Source organism: Paramisgurnus dabryanus, chromosome 13, assembly GCF_030506205.2.
Source record: "Paramisgurnus dabryanus chromosome 13, PD_genome_1.1, whole genome shotgun sequence".
Classification (NCBI taxonomy): Eukaryota; Metazoa; Chordata; class Actinopteri; order Cypriniformes; family Cobitidae; genus Paramisgurnus; species Paramisgurnus dabryanus.
The window spans coordinates 4,291,696-4,316,678 of record NC_133349.1 but is presented as its reverse complement, the minus strand read 5'-3'; the positions used below and the strand labels follow the sequence as shown (position 1 = coordinate 4,316,678).

General features: G+C 35.8%; 1 protein-coding gene across 4 annotated transcripts in view; it reads right to left on the bottom strand.

Moving 5' to 3' along the window:
* csmd3a (CUB and Sushi multiple domains 3a) overlaps nt 1–24,983 on the bottom strand; it is a 398,763-nt gene that overhangs the window by 159,758 nt on the left and 214,022 nt on the right. For all 4 annotated transcript variants that reach the window (XM_065298900.1, XM_065298902.1, XM_065298901.1 and 1 more), the window contains exons 29-31: nt 18,840–19,027; nt 17,885–18,079; nt 4,638–4,754 (exon numbers count right to left, since the gene is read on the bottom strand). In XM_065298900.1, coding sequence (XP_065154972.1) covers nt 4,638–4,754; nt 17,885–18,079; nt 18,840–19,027 — 500 coding nt within the window. The remainder of the gene's footprint in view (nt 1–4,637; nt 4,755–17,884; nt 18,080–18,839; nt 19,028–24,983) is intronic.

The following is a 24,983-nucleotide window of genomic DNA, read 5'->3' as shown; positions in this document are numbered from 1 at the left end:
TATTTCTACTGAAAACAAGACAAAAATACTAAGTAAGAAAGTCATTTTTTGCAGTGTTGCATTTTTGGCAGTTTAGAAGTTTCGCAATCGCAACTTTTGTTGTTTGGACAATAACAGCAACTCGGACAATAAAACAGTTTTAGAAGAAAATAAATAAATCGAGACAGATTTTTATTCTTGAATAATTAATCTTCTTACACTGCAAAAAATGATTTTGAAGAAAAAACTTTCTTAGTATTTTTGTCTTGTTTTCAGTAAAAATATCTAAAAATTCTTAAATTAAGATGCTTTTTCTTGATGAGCAAAACGACCCAAGAAAATAAGTTTAGTTTTTAGACCAAAATTATCAAATTTAAGTGATTTTGTGCATAAAATAAGCAAACAAATTAAATAAAAATCTGCCAATGGGGTAAGCAAATTCTTTTTGAATTTTTCTTGAATTTAATGTTTAAGAAAAATGTTCAATAATTTTTTGCTCGTTTTAAGCACAAATTCACTTAAATTGTATTTTTTTTGTCTAAAAACTAGACTATTTTTCTCAGGTCATTTTGTTTAGCAAGAAAATAAATCTTGATTTAGGAATTTTTAGATATTTTAATCGAAAACAAGACAAAAATACGAAGTAAGAAAGTCATTTTTTGCAGTGTTGCATTTTTGGCAGTTTTGAAGCTACGCAATCGCAACTTTAGAAGAAAATAAATAAATCGAGACAGATTTTTATTCTTGAATAATTAATCTTCTTACACTGCAAAAAATAATTTTCAAGAAAAAACTTTTAGTATTTTTGTCTTGTTTTCAGTAAAAATATCTAAAAATTCTTAAATTAAGATGCTTTTTCTTGATGAGCAAAACGACTCAAGAAAATAAGTCTAGTTTTTAAACTAAAAATATCTAATTTAAGTGATTTTGGGCATAAAACAAGCAAAAAAAATCTGCCAATGGGGTAAGCAAATCTGAATTTAGTGTTTAAGAAAAATTTTCAAGATTTTTTTGCTTATTTTATGCACAAATTCACTTAAAATTTATTTATTTTTGTCTAAAAACTAGATTTATTTTCCAAAGTCATTTTGCTCATTAAGAAAAAGTATCTTAATTTAAGAATTTTTAGATATTTCTACTGAAAACAAGACAAAAATACTAAGTAAGAAAGTCATTTTTTGCAGTGTTGCATTTTTGGCAGTTTAGAAGTTTCGCAATCGCAACTTTTGTTGTTTGGACAATAACAGCAACTCGGACAATAAAACAGTTTTAGAAGAAAATAAATAAATCGAGACAGATTTTTATTCTTGAATAATTAATCTTCTTACACTGCAAAAAATGATTTTGAAGAAAAAACTTTCTTAGTATTTTTGTCTTGTTTTCAGTAAAAATATCTAAAAATTCTTAAATTAAGATGCTTTTTCTTGATGAGCAAAACGACCCAAGAAAATAAGTTTAGTTTTTAGACCAAAATTATCAAATTTAAGTGATTTTGTGCATAAAATAAGCAAACAAATTAAATAAAAATCTGCCAATGGGGTAAGCAAATTCTTTTTGAATTTTTCTTGAATTTAATGTTTAAGAAAAATGTTCAATAATTTTTTGCTCGTTTTAAGCACAAATTCACTTAAATTGTATTTTTTTTGTCTAAAAACTAGACTATTTTTCTCAGGTCATTTTGTTTAGCAAGAAAATAAATCTTGATTTAGGAATTTTTAGATATTTTAATCGAAAACAAGACAAAAATACGAAGTAAGAAAGTCATTTTTTGCAGTGTTGCATTTTTGGCAGTTTTGAAGCTACGCAATCGCAACTTTAGAAGAAAATAAATAAATCGAGACAGATTTTTATTCTTGAATAATTAATCTTCTTACACTGCAAAAAATAATTTTCAAGAAAAAACTTTTAGTATTTTTGTCTTGTTTTCAGTTAAAATATCTAAAAATTCTTAAATTAAGATGCTTTTTCTTGATGAGCAAAACGACTCAAGAAAATAAGTCTAGTTTTTAAACCAAAAATATCTAATTTAAGTGATTTTGGGCATAAAACAAGCAAAAAAAAATCTGCCAATGGGGTAAGCAAATTTGAATTTAGTGTTTAAGAAAAATGTTCAAGATTTTTTTGCTTATTTTATGCACAAAATCACTAAAAATGTTTTTTTTTTTGTCTAAAAACTAGATTTATTGTCCAAAGTTATTTTGCTCATTAAGAAAAAGTATCTTAATTTAAGAATTTTTTGATATTTCTACTGAAAACAAGACAAAAATACTAAGTAAGAAAGTCATTTTTTGCAGTGTTGCATTTTTGGCAGTTTTGAAGCTTCGCAATCGCAACTTTTGTTGTTTGGACAATAACAGCAACTCGGACAATAAAACAGATGTAGAAGAAAATAAATAAATCGGGACAGATTTTTATTCTTGAATAATTAATCTTCTTACACTTGCCAAAAATGATTTTCAAGAAAAAACTTTTAGTATTTTTGTCTTGTTTTCAGTAAAAATATCAAAAAAATATTAAATTAAGATGATTTTCTTGATGAGCAAAACGACCCAAGTAAATAAGTTTAGCTTTTAGACCAAAAATATCAAATTTAAGTGATTTTGTGCATAAAACAAGCAAAAAACTTAAATAAAAATCTGCCAATGGGGTAAGCAAATTCTTCTTGAATTTAATGTTTAAGAAAAATGTTCAAGAATTTTTTGCTCGTTTTAAGCACAAATTCACTTAAATTGTATTTTTTTTGTCTAAAAACTAGACTTATTTTCTCAGGTCATTTTGTTTATCAAGAAAATAAATCTTGATTTAGGAATTTTTAGATATTTTTACAGAAAACAAGACAAAAATACGAAGTAAGAAAGTAATTTTTTGCAGTGAGAAAAACCTTCTTCTTGATAAACACTAAAGCATTAAACTTCTGTGGGCAAAACAAACTTCTGAGGTTTGTGGGATGTGATATTTTTGGAGGACCTTTAGTGGTTTCTACTCTATATACTGTAGTCCTCCTCCCACATACAGATCCAGTACAACATCAAAACGCTTTCATAATCCAGCAAGAAACCCAATGACAACATGACTATCTTATAGACGGTTTCAGCAGAAACAAGATAAACAAGCAGCTTTCGTGATCAACACGTAACTTCCGGTAAACTCCGCTAAGAATAAATATCAACAAAGTCCTTTTAAAGTAGTTTATTTATATAACAAGCAAAACAAACAAAACATAGATTACTTAGGAAACCAAAACATTTGTTATTTTCGACAAGGTATTTGTTCAAGAGCTCAGTTTAGCAACTAGTCTGACCATCAAACAAACAGAAACCAGAAGTAAAGTTCTGACCAGACCCATAATTGCGTCACCGCGCGTGCTTCCGATGAAACCGTCTATACTCCTACAAAAGCATTTATAAGTACAGACTTACTAAACGGGGCAAATTACTGTTAGAGCGATATTCCAAAAAAGCGTCAATGAAATTGGAAAAATCTGCGGGATATAAATAACACATAATTTTCATAATGACCAATGTCAATGTCGCAATCTGCTAAGAGCAGCGCAAATTAGCGCAGGGTCGCAAATATGCAGATGCGAGTGATCTACTAAAGCGTGATTTGCTTATGTTTAGAACCACAGACATTGCAGCTGAAAATGCGGGGTGTGAAATGACGTTTTCCAATTACGTTTATGCAAGACTGGAAAACTGTGGCGCATGTGTTGCGGTCCACTTTGATTGGCTGTTGTCACTATGACGAACACATCAGGGCCATGCATCAGACACGCCCTCTGCCAAGCGTTAACACGGACGCCCTGTATGAATTAGCTGGGATTTTGAGGTATCACCTCAGCTTTATAGCCAAACAATGAACGGCAAAAAATATCCAAGGCTGCAATTGATGCCTCCATCTGATCTCAAGGTTTGCTTGGTTTTATTTCCGGAACTGAACTTTAATCAGGTTAGTCCAGACACCAATAAAGTGACATTTGTGGTATTGCACAAACAACAGAAATAACCAAACGCTGCCGTTTCTACTCCTAACTGTTCCTGAGTGTTGAAGTTCCTACTGTCTGGTTCACGCGAGGTCGCTTTATGTGTTCCTGGATGGCTCGGTATCTTGCTGTGCTGTGATGTTAAAGCTGCTTGTGTTACAAGCCGAACTAAACAACTACAGCGCATGCATGCATAAAATATGAGGCTCTGATAAATAAAAGCTGTGATGTGAGAGTATGGGCTCAGAATGTGATCTCAGTCACCCCAGAGATGTAGTAAAGTCCACAACATCTCAGAAGTTGCGATCCTGCTGAGATTCGACAGCCTCCCTGATGTTTATAAAAATTATTTAAGAGACGGCTTGTGAGCATCGCTGCATTTTGATTTTAGAAAGCCATTAACAATGAAGGATTTGTGGTTTTGTTGCAGCAGAACAAACAAATGCACAATCTTTTGCAATTATAGGAAAAGACATTTTTGGAAATGACATAAAGCAGTTCATTTAACATCATCATACGTATGTTATTATAAGCTAAGTTTAATGCATACTTGTACTCTGCAAAATAGCAATAAAGTTGAATCTAATCTAATGCAAAATGCTTTGTATAATATCAACATGCATAGTCTTTTCAATAAAACTACATAATCATTTGCAGTAAAAAAACTGATTTTTACCGAACTCTCCCGGCACGGAGATCTCGTAGACGCAGCTCTGACCCGCGGTGTAGTTGCGGGGATAATTTGGGGACAGCACCGTGCCTTCAGATGCCGCCGACCGGCTTCCACAAGGAGCTGTAGAAAGCAAACACAAACTGAATTTAATCTGAATGCATGTTTAAAACGCTACAATATGCAACAATAAAAAAAAAACTTAATTTACATTTATGCATTTAGCAGATGCTTTTATCCAAAGTGACTTACAGTCCATTACCAGTTATGCATTTTTATCAGTATGTGTGTTCCCTGGGATTGAACCCATGACCTTTTTGCCCTGTTAAAGGAATATTCCACTTTCATAAAAATCCAGATAATTTTACTTAACCCCATGTCTTTATTTGTTTAGAAGAAATTAAAGGACAAGTTTGCTATTTTACACTTAAAGCCATGTTTTCAAATTGTTTATGATAAAATAGAACAGTTTTGACTGAAATTTGGACACATGATGCTGTCCTGAGAATTTTCTGTTTCTGTGGTATCACCCCCCTCCAACCCCCACAATGTGTGTATAGGTGCACTGGCACAATCCTTCCTAAAATGCATTAAACTTTCGTTTACAAAGACGTGAAACTCACGGAGTGGTCAGGGGTGTTCACTGATATGCTCACACAAAAATCGCTGTAAAAGATGTTTTCCAACAGTTTTTATCGTAGTTTTTGTCCAACCCCATTGACTTGTATTAGATGTGCTGTGAGGTATGGTATTACTCCGCGAAAATTCTCGGGCCAGCATCATATGTCCAAATTTCAGTCAAAACCGTTCTATTTCATCATAAACAATCTGAAAACAGGGCTTTAAGTGTAAAATACCGAACTTGTCCTTTAAGTTTTTTGAAGAAAACATTCCAGGATTTTTCTAAATTTAATAGACTTCATTCGACCTTAACAGTTTACAGTTTTAACGCAGCTTCAAAGGGCTCTAAATGATCCCAAACGAGGCTCTTTTCTAGGGTCTTATCTAGTAAAACAACTGTCATTTAAAAAAAAAAAAATGCACTTTTAAACCACAACTTCTCGTCTTGCACTAGCCGTGTTACATGCCATTATGGCGTCCTTACGTATCACATAATCACATTAAAAGTCACGCAGGACTTCCCCAGTGTTTACAAGTGTGAACAAAGAGTATGTGGATTTATACTAATTAACTCTTTCCCTGCCATTGACGAGTTATCTCGTCAATTAAGAGAAAACATTTGCATGAAAAAAACGTGTTCCTGATGAGTTTTTATGGTTATATGTAATGCCGCAATTATCCACTAGATTGCACACTTACCCAATTTACAAAAAACTGACGCAAAAAATATTTATTAATTTTGTGTATGTTTTTGATAATCGTTCTGAGTCTGATCTCTAACAAAATTCCTTCACAAAAATGCAATTATTTCAACTTTTTGCTAAACAATTGTATTTTTGAAGAAAAATACCCATATTTAAAGGTGCAGTGTGTAAATTTTAGCGGCATCTAGTGGTGAGGTTGTGAATTACAACCAACAGCTCAGTCCACTGCTCACCTCTTGCTTTTGAAACACATAGAGAAGCTACGGTAGCCACCACCTGGACAAACATGTCATCGTTGGAGACAACTCAGTAAAAAAGTTTGTCTGTTAAGGGCTTCTGTAGAAACATGGCTGCACAAAATGGCGACTTCCATGTAAGGGGACCCTCTGTGTATGTAGATAAAACGTCTCATTCTAAGGCAATGAACAAATAATGGTTCTTTATGAAAGGTCTTTATACACCCCTGATAATTTAGTTTTGTAAATTATTTTGCATTTCTGTCAAGAGATCCTTCTAAAAATTACACAGTGCACCTTTAAGAGTTTATAAGTAGAGGAAAAATATATATAGGATGAAACGTTTTATTTCTCTTTTGTTTGTTTGTTTATTGTTTGTTTGAAAGCAGAGGGTCTGTTCTTTTTATTTGATATATTTGTATGTTTATATATTTTGAGAATAACATTTTCCTGTAAGGCATGTTATGAAAATCACAAAAAATGCTGACGCTCAACTTTTCAAAAAAAGGCTGGCGTGGAAGAAGTTTATGTCAGTTTATTGTTAAAAATGTTCGCAAATGTGCGTTTTACATATGTGACACGTGACCTTTTGACGTGCTTACGCAATACGTAAGGTCACGCTGGTGCATCACACGGCTAGTGCAAAATGAGACGTTGTGGTTTAAAAGTGCTCCTCGTTTGGGATCGTTTGGAGGCCTTTGAAGCTGTGTTAAAACTGCAATTTTAAACTGCATTGAAACTGCAAAATGTTGGGGTCCAATTAACTCTATTAAACTGAGAAATATCCTGCAATGCCCCCCCCCCAAAAAAAACTTAATTTCATTTCAACTAAACAAAGAAAGACATAAACAACTTGGATGACATGGGGCTGAGTAAATTATCAAGATGTGGAATATTCCTTTAAAAGGGGAAAATCTGACTTTTTCCATATATTATAAGTGCTATAATTGTGTCCCCAGTGCTTGTATCAACCTAGAAAATGTGAATGAAGACAACCCAGTAACTTAATTTTGGTGAACCATTCTCTGCAAGCATGTGAAAAAATAAGTTGATGAAATTTGGCTCCCCTTGTGATGTCAGAAGGGGAAAACACTGCCTGTTAATCTGCACTGTATAATCACGGCACATTTTTGCTCACACCTACAAAGTGTCAATTTTAACCTTCTATAATAAATTATATGTGGGGTATTTTAAGCTAGAACTTCACATACGTACTCTGAGGACACCAAAGATTTATTTTACATCTTAAAAAAGACGTCCCCTTTAACGCAACACTTTACCACATTACATTTATAAAAACGTAATTTTTGTTTCAAGTAACATGTGTAAAATAAATAACATATTTGCGGTACTGACTGAATGAAGGCCACCGTAAGGGGTGGACAGACATTATGTGGCGTAAAAGCTTTTCCCGGGCCGCTGATATGCCTGGAGGCTTTTCTTACATTCATTTGAAATGAATTTGTCAAAACCACCATTCATTCTGTTAGGTGGGAGCTTTTACTTAGTGCAAAGTGGGCGAAACCGCTCTGTGCACCTTTAACTCAAGGTTCATAAACCCGATGACAGATATTGTGAGAAATTTCTGTGCTTGAACTATGTTTAACAAAGGCAACAGGACATGTAAATCTTTATAATGTGAAACTTTATGACAGCTCCGGTGACAGCATTAGAGTTATAACCGCACTCGGTCATTCATCAGCCGTCTCCAGAGCCATTACAACAATCTGATGGACTAAAACACGACTTACACGGTCTCTTTACGCAAACGCCTCTGCGCCGTTTCATCGATTACGGAGCTATTTAGATTATTTGTCGACCATAAGTGATACGATTCAACGTAACGCAAGAGAAACGTGCAAATGTTACAGTGGCAATTATGGGGTAAAAAGTTATTTTGATCTAATGGAGCAGAGGCGAGCTTTCTTCTTGTCATACGACTCTGAAAACTATAGATCTTTCTTTACGGGGACATTTACAGCCGTTTACTTGCACACATGGGAAAAAACGCGGCTCCATTTGCATTATTTAATGCGGATCCCTCAGTCCGTACGTGGCTTTACTGCTGCTGATCCAACAATTTTCTGTTTTGAAAGATTAATTCCAAGTATTAGCAAACAAACGACTGTGACACAGTCAATACGAGCTTTAAAAGCATTCCTGCCAGCTTCCAGCATAATCATTCTTCGTGACTAATGTTATAATCATTCATATCTACGGCTGACAGAAAAGTATTTACAGTGTTCGGTGACAATTTTAACATCTCCACTGTCAGACTTTAACTTATTTATGAAAGTATATCCCGTCTCATTGGGGCTTTGATTTTCGGAAATCAAAACAGGAGTAGAGTTTAACTTCTGCTGTTTTTAAAGTCACACAACTTCGTTTATGAAAAGCCATTTGTCAACTAAAATTAGTGACCCTGGACCACAAAACCAGAAATAAGGGTCTTTTTATTGAGATTTATACATTATCTGATTTAAACATCATCTGAATAAATAAGCTTTCCATTGATGTGGACAATGTTGTGCTGAGATACAACTATTTGAAAATCAAAAATCTAAGAGTGCAAAAAAATAAAAAAAAATTCCTTAGCAACACATGAATAAAAATGATCTTTACTTAATATCCTAATGATTTTTGGCATAAAAGTAAAATGTATCATTTTGACCCATATAATGTATTGTTGGCTTGGAGTGAACTGCGTTTTAATAAGCACTACATTATTTGGTGCCCATGTAAAAATCAGTAATTGTTACAAATATACCAGTGCTACTTAAGGCTAGTTTTGTGGACTAGGGTCACATTTAGGGTTGCAACAACTAATCGATAAAATTAATAATTATCGATTATGAAATTTGCTGTCAACCTCGGGCGCAGTTGAGCGAGAAGTTTGAGCAAGAGGGGGAGTAGTCAGAAGTGATTACGTTACTGCACCCAAGGTCGAAGTGCTGCAAACTAAGTGTTTTTTTTTATTTCGCCATACAATATTATTCTCATTTTTTATCCGCTTAAAAAAATCGCGTTTTATTTTGTGCCACCATACTTACTCGTGTAACTACTCATGTAACAGTCTTTAAATAGGGTAAACATGGAAGTATTTGGTGGCTTCTAAATTCATCCCTGTTTGGATCCTAAGGAATGAATGGGGCTAGGCTAAAGGCTAACACATTCACAACACGCTGTAAGAAGATTAAGTGTACGCATTGAAAAATATAGGTATGTATTAATTCGTCTAAGTTGAGGTTAGAACATAGTAAAATAAAAAATAAAAACGGGGGTGTTTTCTTTTAACTCTTTCACCACCAGCGTTTTTAAAAAAAGTTGCCAGCCAGCGCCAGCGTTTTTCATGATTTTCACCAAAGTTTAATGCCTTCCAGAAAATGTTCTTCTTTAAATATATAAACATACAATATACCAAATGAAAGAACAGACCCTCTGCTTTCAAACAAAAAAAAAACGTTTCATCCTACCTTTAGTGGTTCTTTTGTAATCAGCTTTTGAATATGGGTAGGTTTTTGCAAAAACACCATATTTTGAGCAAAAAGCAGAAATAATTCCATTTTTGTGACGGACTTTTCATAGAGATCCCATTCAGAGCGATCTTTAAAACAGACACAGACATGCAGCCGCTTGCCATAGGGCAATACTTCCGTGTTTAAAAAGTTGAGGAAGGGTGCCACCTGGTGGATAATAGCGGTATTGCGGAAAGACGGAAAATCTCGTCATTGGCAGGGAAGCGTTTTCTCTTAATTGACGAGATATCTCGTCAATGGCGGGGAAAGAGTTAATATAAGTGAGTTTGTATTAGTTTAATTGTTCTTGGGTTTTCATAAAAATAGTAACGAACCACAAACTACAGCGCTATTCGGACAGGAATACAATGTGATTTTGTGTACAGAGGGACTAAAATTCACAGGGCATTCCAGGGGTGGGAGTGTCTGTTTCTTGCGTGTGGGAGTTGCTTTACTTTACGGCAGATCGCGTTGGCCAAAACACTACAATAACCGCATTTTCAAAAGGTATGGTGATGGCAAAGGGTTAGGGTCAGGGTTAGTGGCAAACACAGACCAGGACCTCTGAGTATGGCGAAAAAAATTCTCTGGAACTTTTACGGTGGTCATGAGAGAGAAAAACCCAGACATGACAAATTCCCAACAACACGGACCTCTGAGAAGCACAATTTTCTCAAAGGCGCCCCTGTAAAACCAATCCCGATTGAATAGGGCTTAAGCATCTGTTTTAAAGTAAGGGGAAAATCTAGGTTTTTACTGTAACAACGCAACAATATTAGCTATATCACTTTCACATATTATTGCTTATTTATTTTGTTAATAATGAATAATTTTAATAATCATCAAGGTCTGAAGTTGAAGATTAAAATAAGTTTATTAATTTGTGGCTAAATTTATTCACCACCACATTCCTGTAGACTCAGAATGTTTTGTTATTTATTATTTGTGTTTTACCAATTAAAAGCTGCAGAAACTTTTTTATTTAAAGGCGTGGTGCACGATCTCTGAAAGCCAATGTGGACATTTGAAATCACCTAAACAAACACGCCCCTACCCCAATAGAATCTGGACCTTCTTTTGATAGAACCGCCCCACACATACGCAATCCAGGCAACAATGTCGGTTAGTAGACACGCCCCTTACTGCTGATTGGCTACAAGTGTGTTTTGGTATTCGGCTCGACTCGTAGTGTTTTTCAAAAATTGTGCATCCTGCCTTTAGGGCTTAAACTATCAATCAAAAAGATTACATTAGTAAACCTCTGAAGTAGTGTGTGCCTACACGTGAATATCCTAATTTATTGCCTCATTTAACTCTTTCACCGCCAGCGTTTTTTAAAAAAGTTGCCAGCAAGCGCCAGCGTTTTTCATGATTTTCACCAAAGTTTAATGCCTTCCAGAAAACGTTCTTCTTTAAATATATAAATATACAATATACCAAATGAAAGAACAGACCCTCTGCTTTCAAACAAAAAAACACGTTTCATCCTACCTTTAGTGGTTCTTTTGCAATCAGCTTTTGAATATGGGTAGGTTTTTGCAAAAACACCATATTTTGAGCAAAAAGCAGAGATAATTCCATTTTTGTGACGGACTTTTCATAGAGATCCCATTCAGAGCGATCTTTAAAACAGACACGGACATGCAGCAGCTTGCCATAGGGCAATACTTCCGTGTTTAAAAAGTTGAGGAAGGGTGCCACCTGGTGGATAATAGCGGTATTGCGGAAAGACGGAAAATCTCGTCATTGGCAGGGAAGCGTTTTCTCTTAATTGACGAGATATCTCGTCAATGGCGGGGAAAGAGTTAACTATAAGAAGTGAAAATTTAGTTATTCGATTAATAAAAAAAAAAATTATAATAATCTGCCGATTAATCGATTATGAAAATAATAAAAAAAACATTTGAGGTTTTCATAAGCTCTTCAACCATTAAAACAGAAAGAAGAAACTATTAAACAGACATGGTTGTTCTGATTTATGCAAATAAAATAAAGCGTTTTATTCTGAATTTAATAAAACTTCCATAAAAGTGGTTGTTGCCGAGGCATCCCTGAGAGAAAAATCCCAGTGAGAAAAAATACAATATACATTTAAAAATACACAAGAACTGAATGTGGACGTATCAGGATACTTTCCAAAAAAAGTAAAACATTAACAAGGACATAAATGCTCCTGGGTCAATTTATAGACGGTTTCATCGGACGCACGCGATACACGTCTGGATCCGAACTTTACTTCCGGTTTCGTTTTTTTAATGGTCTGACTAGTTGCTAAACTGATATCTTGAACAAATGCCTCCTCGAAAATAACAAATATCTTGGTTTCCTATGTAATCTATGTGTTGTTTTTTTGCGTGTTATATAAATAAACTACGTTAAAAGAACTTTGTTGTTGTTTATTCTTAGCGGAGCTTACCGGAAGTTACGTGCGGACTGCGACAGCCGCTTGTTTATGTTGTTACTGCTGAAACGGTCTATAGGGACTCATTTCCACCGCTCAGCTTTAGAGCCACACAATGAAGAGTGAAGTAAATCTAAGATTGCACTTTTTGTCCAGACCAAAAGGTTTTTATTTAAATGCTGAAATTCATCATGTTTGTTTAAACACCGTTAAGTGTCATTTGTGATATAGCTTCAGCTGTACGTCTGACTGTTATACGTGTTTATCTCATTGTGTCCGGTATAATGATCTTGATAAAAATGTTGTTTAATATCACACTTCATTCCAGCCCACATGTGAATAACATCATTTTGTTCCCACTTCACCAGCACATTTAGCTCATTAATCTTTACTTAGCAAAGCTCATCTAAAAAAAAAGTAACCTAGGGGGCGGAGCTTAGCGTAGGATCATTTCAAAACTAAATGCACATATACATTGTTTGGCAGGCGTCTCCCAAAGGTCAACTAAAGTGAAAGTGTTCACACTCCACAGGCTGGTTTAACAGATGTGTGAAAGAGAGAGAGAGAGCTGTCATGAGCCGGTCAAGCCCTTGTGGGCTGCTCGAGCAGGCACATAGGTGGGACGACGACAGAAACGTATCCATTATTAATCAATGTTCTGAAACCTATGAAGTTACTGCCTGGGAATGTCAAGTGTTATGACTGATGTCTCCAACAACACAGAGGGGACACCAGCAGTGAGAAACCGGCAGGAGATGGATGTTTGATAAACTCTGGCCAACACGCTAGTGGTGTAAAAATACTGTACAGAAAATATACTAGCGCTATCCTGATACAGTAGCTCTTCTAATAACGATACTTAAAATATTTGTCATCATTTTTGCCTTTGTTCTACACAATAATTTAATTGGTTGGTTAAAAAGATATATGATATTACATTTACAATTGATTAAACCAAATAGTGTGTTTGTGTCATTTGAACGTCTTGTCTCATCTTAAAACCAAAAGAAAATGGCTTTTCCTTGCGCAAGGTCTGCATTCGTTAAACATGAGCAAATAAACAATTTCAAATCAATATTTCATGTTCCTTACTTATGAGGTAAGTAGGCATGTAATAATCGTGATAATGTACAGTCAGCAGGTTGTTATCGCGACATAAGACCCTTTAGACCCTACAAGACTCTCCAATCACAATGTCTGTGCTTATTTCTGTGATAAGCATTCACATAAAATGTCCAGTAAATGAACTTATCCCGCAATAGTTATTTTGTCTAGAACAAAGCACTCACATACCTCCTATGGGTAATATACTATTGCCGCAATAGTTAGCCTGTCTGGAACCGAGCTGACTTAAACCACTATAATGTATGACACTTGCATTACATGCGAACGGCCCGTACGCTAATAGAATTCTGTTTTTGTCTCCCTGTCTCGTCCTCGACCCCGGGGAAAATGAGACAAACAGACCTAGTTCCTCTTGCTGTGAAGGTCATCACACCACTGATCTACAGGCTGTCCTTCAACGTGATGCCCAGTCGATGCGCGACCAACGACCACCGGCTGAACCAGTTTAATCCGCTTACTTGCTTCCTATCCCTACCGTGTTATATATATTAATTTCTCTCAAGGGTTCTTGTCCTTCTAGGAGTTTTTTCCACCGGGTTTTCTCCTTGGGGGTTTTTTAGTCCCCGGGAGAGTCAGCAAACTTTGGCTTAACTTAGCACTTTACTGTATACGTTACATTATTAATACGCTCGCTTGAACAGTTTAACCTTAGCCGCTATATTCTACTTCTTATATTATCTATTGATTTACTGTGTTCTCCCCAACATCTACTCATGTAAAGCTGCTTTGCAACAATTAACAATTGTGAAAAGCGCTATATAAATAAAATTAAATTGAATAACAACCTGCTGCCTATAAATTATCCCTTACAAAATGTTTAAAATGCGTAGTACAAAAACACAGCAGAAAAACTTTAACACTACTTTTTAATGAAGGCATGGAAATGGTGTTTGAGGTGATGAGAGATTGGTTGTGTTACATAATTGCATTTCTCTTCTTTTTCTATAAATTATGGCATTTTGCTTAGTATCTGAAAACCAACACATCCCATATTACTTGTACACTTGAAATTGTATATTGGTGCTGTCTTCAGCACACTAGTTTTATTTTCAAAAGTATTTAACCCTTTCCCCCCCACTGACGAGTTATCTCGTCAATTAAGAGAAAACGCCAATGCCGAGTATTTCCGGCAATCCATTATACCCCTATTATCCACCAGGTTCCGCAACTTATGCAACCCGGAAGTAACGCCTCACGTGAAAGAGTAAGAACTCTGTGTATGTTTTGAGGATCACGCTGAATCTGATCTATATCAAAAGTCCTTCACAAAAATACAATTATCTCAAAATATGGTGTTTATATATGGTACCCATATCTGAGAGTTGATAAAAAGAGAACTAATGAAGGTAGGATGAAACATTAGTTTTTGTTTAAAATCCGATGTTTTTTTCTTTCATTTGATATATTGTATGTTTATATGTTTAAAGAACAACATTTTCTGGAAGGCTTTTGTGAAAATCCTGAAAAATGCTGACGCTGGCAAAAAAAAAAAAAACGCTGGCAGGGAAAGAGTTAATGTTTTTAAAACTCTTTAAAAACATCTTATCACAATTATCTCAATAAGTAAAGAATAACTGACGAGAGGCCGTTGAATTATTACAAACAAGCAAGGTGGTAATGCGTCACAACGCGAACCAAAGTGCCGTTACTGTGAGTTCACACCAGCCGCGTTTGAGGCGTCAAATTTGCGTCTACCGCGTCTAGTTTGCCACTTGAACATTTTGAGTTTACTCGCTTCATTCACGCATGAAACTCTAGTCATCGAGACATTTGCGTGGAAATTCACGTCATGGGAGGGGCTTCTGCGACTCCGCTCGCTTCATGTAATCATATCACTACTAGAGCAAGCTCCTGATTGCTTAATGCAGCACGTTTTTCCGCCGAAGGTAAACATTTTCAACTTGCGCGTTTCCCGTGGCAACGCTCAATTCACGCCATTGAGACGGAACCGTGCCACGCTTAGCGCCTCATTCGCGCCGTGAGTCCAGAACCACGTCAACGCGTCTTTACATTAGCATTGAAATCACTCGCGCTTGACGTCTTTACCGTGGCTGGTGTAAATGCAGCGTTACACCGCGGGTGTGCATTATTTTTAAATAACTTAAAGAACCGAAGTCAATTATTATTCTGCTTATACCATGGTTATCACAGAACTTGCTAAGACATTGCTCTGGTGGTTATATTTGACACATCAGGTGTGCTTTATCAAAAATAATGCATACCTCTTATTTTTTTAACCAATGAGAAATAGATGTTTTTTCAACGGCCCTATAGTACAATATATTTTATACCACAGGCCTATTAAATGCTTTACTCTGATTGGTTAAGAAATGTTCCAAGGGTGTTGATTATTTTTCTGTAAAACACACACCTGACATGTCAAGTGTCTTAAAATTACCATCAGAGCAATGTCTTAGCAAGGGTGTGCATTATTTTCAAATAATTCAACGGCTCGTCGTCAATTATTCCTTAAACAATCAATATATTGCATGGCCCTATAGTCTCCATCCCATGAACTGTGACAGGAGAAGGTTTTTAACATTCAAATATTCCAAACTTCATCTTTAAGTGAGAAGCGTCCACGGAGATCTGAATTGATTTAGTCTGCTTCCATCTAGTCAGCGAGAAACGTGATCCTTATCACTAAAGCAAGATTTTAGTCTTCAGTCATCCTCTCCCAGGCATAGCGAGAAACATCATAAAGTATGCCGGATAAAAAAAAATCTTTCCATTATATTTTCGCTGTCTCCTAGGAGATGTGAGTTATGCTTTCCACCAGCGGCACTGTGAAAATCATTTGCAAAATAGCAAAGAACAATGAGTCATTACCGAATCACTGTAAGCTGTAACCAAAGACCATCGCTTCTGTCGCAGCCGACCGCCGGCTTGTTCGACATGATGTATTTCAAACACGAGCTCAGCCGTGGAGAGTTCGCAAGGCCACCCGTACAACAAAAAAATCAATAGAGCAGCCTTCAGTCCGAACGTGTGCGAAAACAATTCAGGGCCACAGCCAGACACAAACTATTTGTTATCATGTCTTTGTGTATTATCCAATTATGTGCTTTATCAACATACAAGCATTTCTTTGTACACAACACTAATATTTGTGAAACGTACAATGTACTAGAAAATAATGAACAAGTATCCCAAACATGGCATTTATGTCCATACTCTTAAACCAATTCAACTCACAAAGCATGTTAAGACATTTTGGTTATTAATTTAATAAACACAATTCATAAGTGAATGTTATCAAAACACGTTTTGTCTTAATCTTACCAAAATGCAACGACTTGCTTCATCTCTTTTCGTGTGACTTCATAAATCTCTCTTATTTTTTCAAACCTCCGACTTCACAACAATCAATGCAAATACAATAAATTCCTCATGAAGGACAAACAAGCCACAGTCTACATTTTTGCAAACAGGTTGCAAACAGCATTACATTACATTAAGGCAATCGGTAGACGCTTAATCCAAAGCAGTTTGCAGTGCATTTAAGCCCTAAATTTTATCAATTTGTGCATTCCCTGGAAATCAAACCCATTATCTTTGCACTACAAATTCAATGCTTTACCAATTAAGGGACTGAAACATATTATTGACTTAAAGGTCAAAACTGTAATGTACTTACTTGCATTTATATATATATATATATATATATATATATATATATATATATATATATATATATATAAAAGCAAGTCAGTACACTAAAGTTGTTATAAATAAATAAATAAATAAATAAATTTTATATATATATATATATATATATATATATATATATATATATATATATATATATATATATATATATATATATATATATATATATATATATATATATATATATATATAATTATTATAAATATATATTTGGCCTACAATAAGTATTAAAAGCATTTTCCCACTATTGGACATTGGCCAATTGTTTAAAAACAAGCCAATGCTTATATCCTGGCAATTAATCCGAACTCATATTGTGTGATTATTTTAAATTGGGTCTCAATGACAACAAAAACACAGTTTTGTATCATTAATGCATTTAAAGGGGATATATCATGAAAATCCGACTTTTTCATGTTTAAGTGCTATAATTGCATCTCCAGTGCTTGTATCAACCTAGAAAATGTGAAAAAGATCAACACAGTAACTTAGTAAACCATTCTCTGCAAGCATGTGAAAAATAGGTCATTGCAATTTGGATCCCCTTGTGATGTCAGAAGGGGATCTTATTATAATAATACCACCCCTTAATCTGCACTATCCGACCATGGCACTGCCATTTAGTTCAGAAATCAGCCCATTTGCATTTAAAATTAAAAAAAATTGGTCTAACCTACAAAGTAGCAATTTTAACATGCTATAATAAATTATCTATATGATATTTTGAGCTAAAACTTCACATACGTACTTTTTGGGGACACCAAAGATTTATTCAACTTTTTAAAACCCTTGAAATGTCCCTTTAAGCTTATAAAACCAACATTCCTGTCTTACATTTCCTAGCAAAACTGAGATATAAATAGCCTCTTTAAAATTTTGATATCCAAAAATAGTGCGTCACGCTGGTATTTGGGTTGCACGGGTCGAGTTGCACATGTCCTCCCTGTATTTTAGCACAAAACAAATGGGACAATGAAAGTACCTTGACAGCTGGGAAGAGCTCTGTTCCATTCGGGTCTGTTTGTGCCGCCCATGACACAGGTGAGACTGGAATAACCCTGAAGCTCATAGCCTGGATCACAGTGGAAGGTCACGGTGGAGCCCAGCTTATAGTCTCCGCCCAGCCGCGTGCCATTCATCACACTGCCCGGGTCAAAACAAGCCTCACGCAGTTTAGCTGTACAAGAGAGAAACACCAGACATATGGCACATGACAACGATGTCAGAGATGAAAGGATTATAGGGATAAAATGGCAATCGATGAATCACTACCAGTCTGAAACTTTTCAGCTTACCATCAAGCATCTTGAAATATATTAAGTAATAATCGTAAATAAAATGAAAAGCCAGAAATGAAGAATTGTTTATTCGCTAACACTCCCAAGCCCATATTTATATGCACAGTGAAACAAATGGGATATTTAAAAAAGAAAATCATAATGCATGAAGAATAATCTTGCACTTTTTTTTTCTAATTATGAAAGTGAATGGGGAACTGGTTACTAGCCAGGTGTTTGTAATTTAACACCTCTTAATGCCCCATGTTTAAAAAGAAGTAGCACCCAAGTCTTTTGGATAATTGTTGTGATAATGTTACACACTAAATTATATTCACTTTTACTATATGAAAAAGAAAAGCAATGAATAATGTATATGTATATAAAATGAATATGTTTATGCAGAGGAAAAGTTTGTTAAACAACACCTTGAGTCTGAGTAAATGATCAAACACTTTGTATTTTTGGCTGGACTATGCTTTAAAGTTAAAAGGCGAATGCACATGGAGCAGTCTGGGGTTAAATGATTTGCTCTTGGCCACATATAAGCTAAAGGATTTAAAGCTCTTGTTCCAGATTTGCCTTTTGTAAGTCAAACCAGTAACCTTTTGGTTGCCTGCCCAGATCTTTAGGCAATAGGCAGAAGAAAGCAACACATACCTTTGTATTCCAGATGGAAGCCGGTGTAGCTCACGGAGCCGTCGCTGCGGAAGGCGATGTGCATGATGTTGGAGCTGCTTTCCACTTTCTCAGGCAACTTACTGTCTTGAAATGTGCCAATCAGATGACTGTTACTGTGCGGTCCGTTATAGATATACAGGAAATCATAATTGGGTTCAATGCTGAAACTGAAAAGAGAAGAAGATACAAATATGTAATGTTGCAGAGCAATGCAATGTTGTTTATTTCAATGTAAACCTTGGCGACTTCGCACACAACATTAACAGTGACCGTTGACTAAGTTGAAAACAGTTCAACTTTATGCAAATGACCAGCAACTTTTGGAAGTGACTACGAATGAGATTGAAGCAGTGGAGTTCATGTTATCTGTCTTTCGTCATTTACTGAGAAGACGGTTAATCATTTGTTTGTAGTTGATACTAGGACAACCAGACAACCAGAATTAGGAACGCATCCTAACGACCTCACTGAAAGAGACTAGTGACACACAGCAATTAAGAAAGTAAGTAAGAAAAAAAGAAGGAAGGAAAAAAGGAGAAGAGAAAGGAAAGAAGAAAGGAAGGGAGGAAGGAAAGAAAGAAGGAAGGAAAAAAAGAAGGAAAGAAGGTGGGAAGAAGGTTAGGAAGGAAGGAAGGGAGGAAGAGAAGGGATGAATGAAGGAAAGAAGAAAGCAAGGAAGAGAGGAAAGAATTAAGCAAAAAGAGAAGATAAAAGGGGGAAGGTGTCGCTGTAGTAAGGAAGAAAGGAAGGAAGAGAAGGGATGAATGAAGGAATGTGAGAGGAAAGAAGGAAAGAAAGAAAGAGTGGAATAGAGGAAGAAAGGAAGAGAGGAAGCAAAGAAAAAAGGAAGGAAGGAAAGAAAGAAAGAAAGAAAGAAAGAAGAAAGGAAGGAAGAATGGAAAGAATGGAGAAGGGAAGGAGGGAAGAAAGAAAGAAAGAGAGGAAGAATTGAAAGAAGGGAGGGATAAAGGAAAGAAGGAGGGCAGAAAAAAGAAAGAAAGAAAGAAAGACCGGGAGGAAGGAAGAAATTAAAGAAGAAAGAGAGGAAGGAAGGAAAGAAAGAAGGAAAGAAGAAAGCAATTAAGAAAGGAAAGAAGAAGGGAAAAAGAGAAGATAAGATGGTAGAAAGTAGTGTTGGAAGAAAGAAGGGGAGGAAGAGAAGGAATGAATGAAGGAATGTGGAAGGAAAGAAATAAGGAAGTGAGGAAGGGAGTAATGAAGGAAGGCAGGAGGGAAAGAAGAGAGGAAGGAAATAAAGAAAGAAGGAAAAAAGGAAGAAATAAAAGAAGGAAGGAATAAAAGAAGGAAGGAAGTAAAGAAGAGAGGAAGGAAGGAAAGAAAGAAAGAAAGAAAGAAGGAAGGAAGTAAAGAAAGAAAGAAGGAAGAGAGAGAGGAAGGAAGGAAGGAAATAATGAATGAAGGAAAGCAGGAAGGAAGGAAAAAGGAAGAGAGGAGGGAAGGAAAGAAAGAATGAAGGAAGGAATGAAAAGAGGAAAGAATTTAAGGAAGGAAGGAAGGAAGAAAGGAAAGAAGAAGGGAAGGAAGGAAGGAAAGAAGGAAGAAGGAAGGAAGGAAAGAAGGAAGAAGGAAAGAAGAGAGAAAGGAAGGAAGGAAGAAATGAAAAAAGAAAGAGAGGATGAAAGAAAGAAGGAATGAATAAAGGAAGTATACAAGAAAGCAAGTGGGAGAGGAAAGAAGAAGGGAAAAAGAGAATATTAAATGGCAGAAAGTAGTGTAGGAAGGAAGAAAGGAAGGAAGAGAAGGGATGAATGAAGGAATGTGGGAGGAAAGAAATAAGGAAGTGAGGAAGGAAGGAATGAAGGAAGGCAGGAGGGAAGGAAAGAAGAGAGGAAGGAAGAAAGAAAGCAAAAAAGGAAGGAAGGAGGGCAGGAAAAAAGAAAGAAAGAAAGATAGAGAGGGAGGAAGGAAAGAAGAAATGAAAGAAGAAAGAGAGGACGGAAAGATAGAAGGAAGGAAGGATGGAATAAAGGAAGTAAAGAAGAAAGCCAGTTAGAGAGGAAAGAAGAAGGGAAAAAGAGAAGATAAAATGGTAGGATGTAGTTTAGGAAGAAAGAAGGGGAGAAAGAGAAGAGATGAATGAAGGAATGTGGGAGGAAATAAATAAGGAAGTGAGGAAGGAAGGAATGAAGGAAGGCAGGAGGGAAAGAAGAGAGGAAGGAAGGACAGAAGGAAATTAAGAAAGAAGGAAAAAAGGAAGAAATAAAAGAAGGAAGGAATGAAAGAAGGAAGGAAGTAAAGAAGAGAGGAAGGAAGGAAAGAAATAAAGAAGGAAGGAAGGAAAGAAAGAAGGAAGAGAGAGAGAGGAAGGAAGGAAATAATGAAGGAAGGAAAGTAGAAAGGAAAGAAGGAAGGAAGGAAAAAAAGAAGAGAGGAAGGAAGGAAAGAATGAAGGAAGGAATGAAGAGGAAGGAATTAAGGAAGGAAGGAAGGAAGGAAAGAAGATAGGAAGGAAGGAAGGAACGAAGGAAGGAAGGAATGAAATAAAGGAGATGGAAGGAAAGAAGGAAGGAAGGATGGAAGGAAGGAAAGAAAGAAGAGAGAGAGGAAGGAAGGACGAAGGGAAGGAAGGAAAGAAGGAAGAAGAAAAGAAGAGAGAAAGGAAGGAAGGAAATAATGAAGGAATGAAAGAAGAAAGGAAGGAAGGAAAAAAAGAAGAGAGGAAGGAAGGAAAGAATGAAGGAAGGAAGGAAGAGGAAGGAATTAAGTAAGGAAGGAAGGAAGGAAGGAAAGAAGATAGGAAGGAAGGAAGGAAAGAAGAGAGGAAGGAAGGAACGAAGGAAGGAAGGAAGGAAATAAAGAAGGATGGAAGGAAAGAAGGAAGGAAGGAGGGAAGGAAGGAAAGAAAGAAAGAAGAGAGAGAGGAAGGAAGGACGAAGGGAAGGAAGGAAAGAAGGAAGAAGAAAAGAAGAAAGAAAGGAAGGAAGGAAATAATGAAGGAATGAAAGAAGAAAGGAAGGAAGGAAAAAAAGAAGAGAGGAAGGAAGGAAAGAATGAAGGAAGAAATGAAGAGGAAGGAATTAAGTAAGGAAGGAAGGAAGGAAAGAAGATAGGAAGGAAGGAAGGAAGGAAGGAAGGAAGGAAAGAAGAGAGGAAGGAAGGAACGAAGGAAGGAAGGAAGGAAATCAAGAAGGATGGAAGGAAAGAAGGAAGGAAAGAAAGAAGAGAGAGAGGAAGGAAGGACGAAGGGAAGGAAGGAAAGAAGGAAGAAGGAAAGAAGAGAGAAAGGAAGGCATGAAGAAAGGAAGAAAGGAAGAAAAGAAGAAAGAAGGAAAGAAGAGAGGAAGGAAGGAAGGAAAGATGAAGGAAGGAAGGAAGGAAAGAAAAGAGAGCGAGGAAAGAAGAGAAAGAGGAAGGAAGGAAGGAGGGAAGGAAAGAAGGAAAGAAGAAGGATGGAAGGAAAGAAGGAAGGAAGGAAGGAAGGAAGGAAAGAAGAGAGAGAGGAAGGAAGGACGAAGGGAAGGAAGGAAAGAAGGAAGAAGGAAAGAAGAGAGAAAGGAAGGAATGAAGAAAGGAAGAAAGGAAGAAAAGAAGAAAGAAGGAAAGAAGAGAGGAAGGAAGGAAGGAAAGATGAAGGAAGGAAGGAAGGAAAGAAAAGAGAGCGAGGAAAGAAGAGAGAGAGGAAGGAAGGAAGGAGGGAAGGAAAGAAGGAAAGAAGAGAGGAAGGAAGGAGGAACGGAAAGAATGGAAAGAGCGAGAAAGAACGGAAATGACCAAAGAAGAAAAATGAAGTAAGAAAACTGATTTCTAAACTAATTTTTAAAGGGAGAGTTGACATAAAAACATAAATCATTTATTCACCGTCACATCGTTTTAAACTTGTCAGACTCTATCTCTGAATCTCATGGTAAACAAATAGACCCCATTAAAATCAAACATTTGACCTGTGCTATATAGACTTCTGAAGATATGCCACTCCATAACTTTGTGTTTCACTGAAGATAATTCAGGTTTTAAATGACATGAGGGCAAGTAAATAAAAATAACACAACTTTCCCATCCAATCTCAGTATATAAATGTCAAATGACTGTAAAGAATAAAGGCTATAAAAGTATAATCTGTTGAGCTGAGAATGTTAAAATAGTGCCTGTGGTCTTCATGAGAGACCTTTGACTTCACCTGAAGCACAAAACTGTTTGTAGAGGTATTTTTATGTTTAATGCTGGAACATATTCTGAAAAATACTGCAGTTCCCAGCTGCAATGACAGCAGTCGGCCGTTCTAACGTGAACATTTGACCACAGTAGCAATAATACAACATAAACAGGTCATTAATATCAGACAGATTTATAAATACTATATGATGTCTTTTGAAATTCTAACCTTGCCGGTCCAGAGTTATCTACAGATATCTTTCTTCCACTGATATAGTGATAAAAGGTACAAAGTAATACAGCAGTCTCAAATTAATTGAGTTTTTGTGCACAGATCTGGGTTTGATATCAATATAATATTCCAATTTATGATGCAAGATACAATCAGTTATGGGTCGGTGATGTGACACTCATTTAATTTGTCTGGATCTATTAATTTATTCAGAAACTCATTAAAAATGCAATTCTTCAACAAAATGACTCAATGCCATAAAGTAAAATATGTCTAGGTGGTGTAAATGCCTCAAGATAAAAACATAAATAGATTTAAATAAATGTTCATTTTTTTAATAAAAGAGTAAATCAGTTTTGTTTTGAAATAATTAATATTTGAAAAGTATTTGTCAATAATTGTTTCTCAGATCAAACTCAATATGGTTTAACCAACATGCAGTAAGGCAAGAAACAAACAAAAAAATAATGATGTTCATTATTAAAAAAATATGATAATTCTGGTTTACAATGGCTGTTTACATGGACAATTTTTTTTTTAATCCGACTGAATTCAATCCAATAAAAGGTTACAACAATACAGTTTACATGCACCCTAAACACTGCAATCCGATTAAAATGTTTGTCTACATGTACATTCCTTATAATCCGAACCAAACGTCTGGGCAAGCGCACAGCCAGGGGTTGCCAGATTCGAGTATCAAAACCAGCCCAATGGACATTCAAACTAGCTCAAATGCATCCCAGTGACTATTCACAGCCCAAATAAAACCATTAAATAATTAACAAAATCCTTTCATCTTAAAAAAAACAACTGATTTAAACCGTTTAAACAGTAGCCCGAATCTAAACTCAAAAAAATCAGAGGACTTGGCAACGCCACCCAGCGCAAAGCATCTCTCGTCGAGTTCACGCTTTATCTCTGGATAAATGTACAAAGCGGAGTTGGATATAAGCAATAAAAACACAATTTTCAAAAGGCACAACGCTATTTAATTATTTTATGTAGCCTAATGTAATAAAAGTACACATGAAGCTGAAGAATGTACAGCGCGTGACCTCATTACCTTAAATGATTAGTCCATTTTCTAAAAAAAAAATCCAGATAATTTACTCACCACCATGTCATCCAAATTAGTTTATATCTTTCTTTGTTCAGTCGAGAAGGAATTATGTTTTTTGAGGAAAACATTCCAGGATTTTTCTAATTTTAATGGACCCCAACACGTAACAGTTTTAATTGCAGTTTCAAAGGACTCTAAGTGATCCCAAACGAGGCATAAGGGTCTTATCTAGCGAAACGATTGTCATTTTTGACAAAAAATAAAAAATATGCACTTTTAAACCACAACTTCTCGTCTTCCTCCGACTGTGACACGCCAGCGCGACCTCAAGTAATTGTGTAATGACGTCAAAAGGTCTCGTTACTTTCATGAAACGCACATTTGCGGACCATTTTAAACAATAAACTGACACAAAGACATTAATTAGTATCATTACACATACAACTACGTCGGAACGGTCCTCTTTCTCTACATTTGTAAACACTTGGGCGTAGTTTCACATACGTCATCCGTGACCTCTTGACGTGATGACGTATTACGCGAGGTCACAGGACCGGAGGAAGGAGAGAAGTTGTGGTTTAAAAGTGCATATTTTTTATTTTTCTTGCCAAAAATGACAATCGTTTCGCTAGATAAGACCCTTATGCCTCGTTTGGGATCATTTAGAGTCCTTTGAAACTGCAATTTTAAACTCCATTAAAACTGTTAAGTGTTG